At 39.8% G+C, this 10460-nt stretch overlaps 1 protein-coding gene across 1 annotated transcript; it reads right to left on the bottom strand.

The window, feature by feature from the left end:
- Positions 1 to 4709: 4709 nt before the first annotated feature.
- LOC105355466 (uromodulin-like 1) lies at positions 4710 to 9497 on the bottom strand. The gene is made up of 4 exons (XM_020708590.1): positions 9316 to 9497; positions 8410 to 8566; positions 5517 to 5631; positions 4710 to 5229 (listed from the first exon to the last, which is right to left on the bottom strand). Exons 1-4 carry the CDS (start codon positions 9495 to 9497, stop codon positions 5042 to 5044), a joined length of 642 nt encoding a protein of 213 aa, XP_020564249.1. The 3' UTR covers positions 4710 to 5041.
- Positions 9498 to 10460: the final 963 nt, after the last annotated feature.

Raw genomic sequence — 10460 nt, 5'->3', positions numbered from 1 at the left:
GTTTAACAAGGCACTTAACCCCCAACAGCTGCAGAACGGCTCACTGGGCTTCAATTTGAAGTCGAGGACATGGTTATTTTGTTAACCTTCCGGAGCCTTGAGTATTTGTGCTCATGTGGAAAGTGTGTAGACCAATGGGCTGCTGTTGATATGAACATCAAAAGCAAAGCTTGCATCATGTACTGTGAAGAAACTGTAGTTCAGTAAATCTGGGCTCTTTCTTTAGTTTACCCTAATCTGCTCTGAACTCAGCACACACAGGCTCTTCTCTCACATATAATTTCTTGCTCAACTTGTCTCGTTAGACAAACAAGTTGTTTTATTTTCAACTCGAAAAGTTTTGTTCCGCATTCCTGATCCCTGCTGTTTCCTCAGTAAGGGAACTCAATCAGCCCATCTGCAAAGATACAAAAATAACATGATGTTTACTCATGTTTATAAGATAAAAAAACACAAAGCCCATGAGTAGTCAGGATTAAACATTAAAGAAAGAATAGCAGTCTTCCCTCAAAGTTATTAAAATCGTATTTCCTGTCCCCTGCCTCTTCCCTGGTGGGGGGTACGGGCCCCTTTGCAACGGCGGCCGTGTCCCCGGGGTGCCGGCTTCCTGGGCCCGGCGGTGCTCTCTCCGCACGGTGGGGGGGTTCACATTACATCTGAGCCGGGGGTGTCTGGTCCCTGGGGGGTGGGTTCTGGTCCTTGCTCCTGAGTGCTGGGCCCCGCCAAATTTCCAACTGTGGCCGAGCCTGGTCGGGCCATATTTACAACACCCCTTGTGGGCCCTCTTTTTTTTCCCCGGGGTTCCCCCCTCCTGGGCGGGGGCGGCGGGCCCCCTGCCTCGCTCCTCCCTGGACCAACCGTGGGCCGGGCGGATGGCTGCCTGGAGTGCGGAGCGGGTCTCCCTTGGGGGGTCCTGGCTCGTACCTGGGGTTGGGGCGGGGGGATGCCCGGAACTCCTGGGTGGTGGTGGGGTGCTCGGTTGGGGCTGTGGGCGTCCTTCTCCGGTGGGGCCCTGCGTTGGGTTCTCCCGGCGCGGCGGGGGGGCTGCTCTCCTGGTTGGGCTGGGGCGGCGCTTTCTTTCCCTCCGTGCCTCCCTGGCCTCTGGCTCTGGGGGCCTTGCGGCGGCCCTGCTGGCCCTGGCCTGGGTGGCGGGCTTGGTCGCCCGGGCGGCGGTTGTTCCCTGCCGGTTCCCGTGTGGCGTTGGGGGGATTCCGGCTGCCGCTGCTGCTGCGGTGGGGGTCTTGGGGTGGGGATGGCTGGGCACTCTCCCTCCTTCTTTTCACGTTCCACCATCCATTTTAGAAGAACATAAACACTCACCTGAGCACTGGTGTTAGCTCACCTTTGCACTAACAGTTTGCATGACTGAATGACTGAAATATTTCACACTAGTTGGTTTTAAGGCATAAGTATGCGTGTGTGAACACTATCTGTTTTGTGTACATGTCGACAGGTGGACATTTTTGCAGCTAGCAGGTGTGTTTATAACATTTGAGTGTGTGTGTGGACGGGCCCCGCCCTTTTTGTACTGCATTTGAACCTTACCATAATGATTAACAACCAGTAAACTTGTTGCTGTATGCTTCTTCATGGTCTTATCCCCCTTCCCCTCCTATTATCACCCCCCTACCCCCCCTCTCTCTAGCGTCCCTCTCTCTTCTTCCCCTCTTTCCTTTTCCGTCCGGTCCAACACCAAAGATTTTCAGACATGATTGAAATTAATAAAGTTTGGCCTCAATTACAAAAGGGGTTTATTCAGACATACCTTTGGTTTGTCTAAAGATTAATAACCCCTCTTGTTAAAGAAAAATATGTCCAACACAAGAGGCCCTCAGCTCTCATCTGTCTGCCCAGCTGTTGGACAGGACAAGTTAAAAAAGAAAAAAAAAAGAAAACAAAACAAAAAAAAAATCGTATTTCCATATCAACCTAAAACTATGCCTAATTATTCATGAAATAAAATGTTGATAGTAAAAAAAAAAACTAATTTCTAGCATTCAAAAAATCTTCTTCAGTTCACTGTCATGCAAGAAAACACGTGGAAAGCAAATGTATGTACAGACTGAGTTTTATTTGGACTGTATTTGCTTGCACTTCACTCAGGTAGATTCTTCTTAATACATCAGTTGATACATCAAATACCCCAGTTGGAGAAAAGACATTCATAAAATTGAGTTAGTAGAGCATTTATTGCATAATTTTGAACAAATCTGAGATGCAAAATATTATTTGTTTAGACCTAACTTCTTTTACAGCACATGGATTGTGATGAGTGAGCTTGGGGTTTGTAGTTTTTTTATGAGGTTACCTGGAAGCCTCTTTGAGAGAATGACAAAACAAAGCTTTCATTTTCTTCTGCTTTCTGTCTGTTTTTTTTATTGCACCTCAATGTTACAAAATACAGATTTAGATACAGATATTATAGATACGGATTTGTGTGACTGCACTATTCCTCTGTCATGCTCCAACATTTTGTTTAAGTATGCTTCCTTCTAAGAGCATTATCCCAAACTGCACCACAAACCCACAAGTGTAAAACACACATGAACTATCATTCAAGCCAACAGGCAAGCCACAGCAAAGCAGAAAGAAGCGCTAACCCTTTCTCCTTCAAATCTTTTTATTTCATTTATCATTGTCCAGCTTTTATTTCTTTAATATTTTATTGCAACTTTAGTTTTATCTTTAGGTCCAGTCATCCCACTATGTGCAGGTAGAATATCAAGCCTAAGTGTGCTGAGAGTTTGGGGTGTCATATCCATCAAAGCCCTTTAAAATGCATAGAAAACCATGTTATCATCATATCACTTCATCTATCTATATATCTTAAAGTTTTATGTTAAATGCCATTTCTGATCCTACCTGTTAAGCATTTTCCAGGCTTGGGACAGGCAGCAGTAGGACACTGGCTAGCACTCTGTTAAGACTGCATCTAATCTTTTCTTTATGCATGTCTGTCCATTTGTCCATCTGTCTGTCCATCCATCCTTACTTTTTTGGTCTTTTTCTTTATTTTTATGTTGTTTTGTTTTTGTTTTTTTGGTTGTTTGTTGTTGTTTCATTTTGGGGGGGCAGTCTCCCCCCTCCTTCACATGCCTTATCCCGCCTTATTTATTATGTTTCTGACTAAATTAGGTCTATGCTTTTTTCCCTCTTCTCCAAGCTTCTTTTAAGTCATATGGTCTATTTTGCAGAACTGTGAAGGGAAAGTTTCATGACCTTTAACAGATGATGTACCTTTGAAAAGTGCATGTCAAATGTCTGCCTATGCCAAACTGTCATCGGCAAACAAAAAAAAGTAAATCCATGATTTTTTCAGCACAGTGTGGAAATTTTAACAAACTCTAAACTCTATAGTCAGCCATCATATACAAAACCCTCATTATACTTACTCACTTGACATTTTATTGGTTAATAGTGTTAACTTGAGAGCCAGGTCATTGCATCCCGACATTCCAAACATTCAACCTCTCAACCCCTCATAAGTACGCAGAAGAGGTGGGAGATGAAATTAACATTCACTGACAGCCGCAGTTTCACGGTTCACTAACCCTCACAATAATTTGGATACAGACTCGTGGATTGATGGTTCAGTGAAAACCAGGTGCTCGTGATCAGATTTCTGATGGACTACCTGCGGGGAGAAGTCTGTCTTTGCTGATGGAAGCCACATCTCGCAAGTCGGCCAATCAAATTAGCAGGCTCCACCACACCGGTTAGAGCGAAAGGCTTTCTGCATTGCCCTCTCATGTCCTCTAATAGCTTAACTCCAGCCTCTCTCATCCGTTTTCTCTCAATATAGACTGAATGATATTAAATGGTCAGGAGCAATGTGTGATCTGTTTCACTATGAAATTCAGACTGGAACATTAATTGGCTGGAGTGTGCACCTCCAGAGTATTGAATGTATTTTAAATCCGATTCTTATTCTTAAAGTGATGTTTTGCCTTTCAAACTGACACACAATTAAAAACCTGAGAGGCATGTGAGAAGCAGTAAGTAACACTGAGTCAGAACAAGAGGAGACAGTTTAGAGCTACACCGAGAGTGATGCTTTTTAATGGTAATGCATTTCACCTTGTGCACTGATTCCAATCGTTGTGTCACGCAATTTAGATAAGTTTGAACCTGTTTTCTAATACACCAAAAGCTGTTTTGATTCACCATGCCTAAAGAGGTTTTTGGATAAACACTGCATTTGTTTAGACTTTGATTTATCATTCATGCAAGGATGGTGTAAAGATAACTTTATTTGATTTTGGATTTCACTTCATTCACTTCCAGTTTCCCAGGGTAACCAGTACATTCTGCTATCTCTGCTAATCAACTAAACTGTCTTATTTTCCAGTACCATCACTAAATATGTTTTTTCTTCTGTCTTTACAGAAAAAACATGTTGATTTTCAAACAATTTTATTACACAAATACACAGGTTGAAGCTTTTGTTGAAATAGTGCTGGCTGTTAGCTGGCTTCATGATTAAGAATTCCTCAAATCAGAAAAAGCAAAACTATGTTTCCTAGGGAAGCAACAATATGTGTTTTGCTCTCCTATATGTTGTTAAATCAATAGGCATTTATATGACTTTCTGTATTAAATCATGCAACGTATTGATACAATAACAAACAACGCAAGGTTCAATCACAGAAGCTCAATGACGACATTAGGTCTCCAAACTGTTATTAGCGAGTAATCTTTATTAAAGTGGTTTACAGCAAATATTGATTGGTGTTAATAAGGAAGAAATAAAGGGATAAGCACACCCTTTCTATTTAGGGATGGTGTTTATTTCTAGAGAATGATAATAGACTTCTCATGGTTAAGTGTGAAATTTGACTGCAACAGCTGTGTCACCTATGAGAGAGGTGTCAATTGGATTGCTCCTCATTGTCTATTCTTTCTTATATCGGCTGATCAAAATGGCTGCTTCTGCTCACTGGCAAATATGATTGACTGCTACACTGTCTGTTGACTAATGTAATTGTCTGCCGCTATTTTGGTGGGGACTTGATCAGGGTAATTGGCAGCAGTTCCTTCCTGGTCACGGTAAGATCAAGTCACCTCCTGGGCGTAGACAGCCGCAGCAGGCTGGAGGTGGAGCCGCCGAGTGGAGCGACCAGACTGCTCTGTGATGATAGGCCAGCCAAACCAGAAGCAGCGTCACAGTGAAAAGAGAGGAGCCAGCCACCAGGCTGATAATGACTACAACCAGTTCCAGCTCTGATGGGCCTGAAAATCACAGAAAACGTAATCTGATTTGAGCTTCCATCATAATTGGTTAGGGCACTGGAAGGAGAGATGTATCAACTGACCCCTTAAGTAGAGCAGTTTTTTATGATAAAACCCATGAAAAGCAACACATTTCTGTCTATTTTCAAAAACAGACTCCCTAACAGTGTAGCTATTTTTCTATATACCCTTAAGAGAAATGGCATGGTCATCTCTCATTTCCCATCCTAAAGCATCTCTCCTTCATGCTGTTATCTCAGACTGATTGTTTTCTTTCTAATAATTACCTATCTCCTCTGGGAGGGTAGAATTCTTCGCTTGCTTCAACATGGGCCCAAAAGATATGCGATTTCTGAGATGGGTGACAATAGCGCGTAGATCCTTCCCCTGCTCAAAACACTGCTGTGAAAAAAGGTATTGAAATTTATAATGAGTGTGGAAAATTACACAGCAGCTAACAAAAACGTTTTGGAACAGAGGTATTCTCCTTGTTTGTGATTAAAAAATATCACTCTCAGAATTTTATAGAAAAATGTAATACAACCTTTTGGAAAATTCACACTTATCTTGAGGGTGTTAGTTTAAAGGAAACATGCTTTCAATTTTGATATTCTTTTTCCAATGAAAGCTCTTAAATTTTTAGCTAAAAGATTAGCATTGTTTCCAACATTTGTTGGAAATAAGCACCAAGGTGAAATTTTCTTTTGGACACAGTAAACACTGTTGAGCTTCACGTTTTTAAAAAACTGTTCAGCAGTTAACTTTGACAGCACAAAAATTAAGTCTTTAAGGGTGACATAAAGTATACCCAATCCACATCCAAAGAAACAAAAAAAGATTAAAAGACCTGCTCAAAAACTTTTAGTGTTATCGCGAAAATACGGAAGTGGTTCAAGCATGTTGGCAAACTATTTAATGCAGCCTGTTTGTGAACAACTCTTAAATTCTTTCTTTTTGGGGTAAATTGTTGGAAGTGAAGGCATAGTAAATCCATTACAGCCTTTCAATAACCACAAAATGGTCTTCAAACTATAAAACTTTCAACAGGACTTACAGTTCTGGCAAGAGGCCTTATCTTTGGCTTCCCTTCTGATGCAACAGTACGTTCACACCAGACAAGTGATGCATGTTAAAAAATGGGCTAAACATACATTTTCAAACACACATTTGCATATGGTGTTCACACTGGAGTGTCTTTAAGTTGTCAAAGCGTTGCACATCTCGCAAATCTTGCTTCAGGCTTTTTTTTTTATTTTCCACAGCTCTGTCCCAATACATGAAAGACTTGGTGTCATAAAAACTCTATCCAGGCACAAACCGCAACGATTAATTTCTCCTTCTTTTTTTAAAAAGTTGGCACTATCGTTATAGAAAAGGAACACTGTCACTACCAAATCCGAGTCTCTGATTGGCCAAATGGTTTAACTTTCAATGCACGCTCAATGGCTGCACGTTTTGTACTAAGAGGCCAAAAACATGAGAGTTTTGACTGCAGAAGCACAAAACATGCATTTACGTAGACTTTTTATTGAAAGTGGCCGCTTGCACATGCATTGCCAGGGGCGGTGTGAGTGTGTTTCTAAAAACATGACTGGAATGTTCTTGTTCTTCAAAAGTTCTTGTACTTTTTGAGTACTTTTTGAAGAACAGTTTTTATAGTGCAGTTTTGTTCATGTCCAGCATTTTTTCTTATCACGTGGTCCCATATTTATCTTTTTTATCTTCTTCCGTGTAAAAATTCCACATGATCTTGGGCTTTCTGTTTTAATACTTTTGTGTCTGTCTTTTACCTTTTTCATTTTTGCCTCTGCCTCTGCCACATGATGTATGTCTGATCTCCTCCCTGTCCATAATAATATATTTGATTTAAAAATGCGTAATGTGTTGTTATATTTGGCCTGACATATCATGTATTATAGCACCACAGTGTAATTTTAAGTCTGTCTCTACTTGAAGGTTTTGACGTCACAAGTCAATAAAATTGCAAGCACTCAATGTCACTTTTCAATTTGTTGGAATAATGTTTTCTATATTTGACAGCATTTTCCAACTCTGGATTTAAAATGTGATGTAATTTGTTTTTGCACTTGGAGCACCAACTTCTATCAATTTCCTGAGAAAGTGGCATGTTTTGCATCTGAATAAAAAAAAGCATACTTTTTTACATTTAAAATAGATTGATGTGCCTCTGTCCAGTGGGAAAAGTTATTAAACTTTGAATTAATATTGGGTCCTTAATGCCAGAAAGTGAAAACCTGAAAGTTTGATTTTCAGGAAATTTATCTGAGAAAATGTTCAGTTTTTTAGTTACCAACACTTAAAGAAACCATGATTTGAGATAAAACAAATGAGACTTTATACTGTGCTGAGTACTGTGACTGTGAAATTAAGAAAAAAAACATGTCACACAATCTGACCACTTCTATCCATATCTTCCAGCTTATGTCTGCATTGCAAACTTGAAATGTATACTATTCACGCAGAAGTCAAGGGCTTCAACCAATCCTGTGACAAGTATGGAATGGAAACTGGATAGATGTTTGAGAACTTGGCAGCACAAGAGGCATTGCCACAGTGAGAACTGCTGAAGTGCTCTTGAAAAAAAAAAGTCATGTGAATGAGTCTCCAGAGTTTATGCTCCATTTCACATCTGGCTTCTTGCACGTACCTGTCAGATGACTCACTTCTCCTGTTAAATCTGACAACTCATCCCAACAACACCGAAATTGATGTCAGAACATCGTCATGTTTTGCCACTCAGAAAAAAAAACTTTTGTAATGCATTGCAGAAATGTCCCATGACCAACAGAAATCTTTGTATAATGTCAAATATTTTAGGTAGTGTCACTGTCTGGCACACTTCTATCTAATTACTTTATCAGCTATGTAAACTGTGGCAGGGTATTTTAAACACTACATTGTCCTCCGGTTGTAATTCAGAAATCTTATTAATCCGCACTATTTAAGATGCACCTCGTCTTCAACACATCAGTCACCTTCACCCCTTCTTTTGCTCTCTTCATTTTATTCACAGGAGCCTGTTCACTCACCTCATCTGTCTTCATGTTTTTAAAGTGTCACATTCACATTCACTATGCTTAAATCACTCCCAGCCACTCATTTTTTCTTTCTTTGGCATTCATTGCACTTCCCTGCACAGTGAACCTATGGCAGTCTTACCCTTTCACAGTCAGAGCGGTTCCTCAGGCAGACACTGAGATCACAGTGTAGGTACACTACCGAGTAATTAATCATTTGAGAGAGACTGATGGTGAAGCCGGCAGTCGTCGACAAGGCACTGGGGAGCAGAGTGATACCCGCCGGCTGTGATGCTAACCTGAGGCACAAGCGGAAACACATTGTACAACACTCATAGAAACAATTCTATTGAAAATGCTTCCACAAAAAATGTTTTTGCTGCTTAAGATACAAGTCCAGGTGGTATTGATCAATAAATATAAAGGCAGAAATGCCAAAGTAGACTATGTTCAATAAATGAGGTAAAGGCCTAAACGAAAACAAATCATGTTAGGTAAAGGCCAGCTGTCAGTATCATCGCTCATGCTTCTATTTGGTTATAGTGCAGTGAGTGCTCTCATTTCTCCTAATTTCAGGAATAGAATATTTTTTAGTTTTTAAAATTGTCTGTCACCAGAGTTTGCAATCTGTATTTACAATCTGTAATCTGACAGAACTTTGCGACAGCCAGTATTTAATTGAGTTTACATTAGAACACAACCTGGCAGAAAAAGGTTATCTTGGTGATAAAGAGACTCCCCGAACAGCAACAAACCCAGACCTACCGGAAATATGGCATTTCCTGGACATCCTAACATCTTCCACCAATAACTTTGAAGTTAACAATCAAGGTCATCGCAGAAATCAAACATCTATATGATTCGTGAATTTGTTTTCACTGCATTTTAATCAACAAAAATTTAAATGTAATAAATCATGTTGACATCAGAAAATAAGGAGATTTTTTCTATTTCTTTTTTTTTCTGGACAGTGTGATCAGCAAGATTCCTTTGCTTTGGGATGGAAACACAACAAGCTGAACCAATGAGGTTATTTTAAACTGTGTACCTGGAGAAAAGACAGCAGGTAGAGTTGGTGAGGTCAGGCTGAACGGTTGGAGACAGACAGCAAGAGGTGACAGCCAGGTTTATTTGACTGTTGTTTGTCTTCAGGTTAATAACCACCTTCAGGCTGCCCTGGGATGGAAGGGCATCACCGGGATCAACACTCTTTCCCACTATCAGGCTCATTTCTGCCGTGTACTTTCCAGTCCCACATGAGTCATCTGAAACTTCTGTAACACTGGAAACAACAAAGGAATGCTGAGTTATGTCCTGAAAGTTTTAAACACATGTATTTTGTTGGTTTGTTTTAAAATGATTAGTGATCAATGCAGCACTGATCAGCGGTTTAAGACAAAACATACAGCTGTAGTCAGAAATACTGAAAACTAGTGAAATTCCAGACGTGCATTTTGTTTGTTGGTTTGTTTGTGTGTTTTTTGTTTATTGTTTATTTTGGCATCATGATAGAATTTCAAATAATTAATTATTAAAAAATTCTTAAAACTTTCATCAGGATAACAACTCAGGCTTTGAAATGAATGCTCCCTACTCTTTATGGCAAATCTTTTTTGCATTTAAAATAGATTAAAAAAATTCAGTCTTTCAATATTCCTGTTATCATTTTTATCAACTGTAGTGACAGATTTATTTCATAAATAAACATTAGTGAATTAAAAGGGGTTCAGAAAGCATTGGAGGGTGTTAAAACAAAGACCGAGCCGAACACTTAAGAACCTCCTGTGAAATGTCTTCATTTGAAAAATATTTAATGTATTCATACCGGTAGGTTAAAATAGATCTGACAAATAAAGTCTAAGCTGGCTGGTCAAAATAGTGTAGAGGTTTAAATAAATGAATATTTTATTGTAACTAGTCTAGATTTTCAAAATCCTCACCTGCTCTGTAATGGATACGATCCCCAAACAAAACCAAATAATATTTAAATCCATTCTGCTTTTACTTATTTTTTTGGTTAGCTGGCTTCTCGTGTCTGTTTAAAAAATTCTCTGTGCCACATCTCGTACTTTAATTGACAGGTATTTCTTTGATTGTAATGCTCAGATACTTCTGCGCATTTACCATTGGAAAAAAAATGCAATATTCATTATTTTACAGCTAAGAAGTGGCAATATCAACACTTTACTGCTT

The sequence above is a fragment of the Oryzias latipes genome, chromosome 13 (genome assembly GCF_002234675.1).
Source record: "Oryzias latipes chromosome 13, ASM223467v1".
NCBI classification, from domain to species: domain Eukaryota; kingdom Metazoa; phylum Chordata; class Actinopteri; order Beloniformes; family Adrianichthyidae; genus Oryzias; species Oryzias latipes.
The sequence above is the reverse complement of the archived record's forward strand: the minus strand, read 5'-3'. Positions and strand labels throughout refer to the sequence as shown.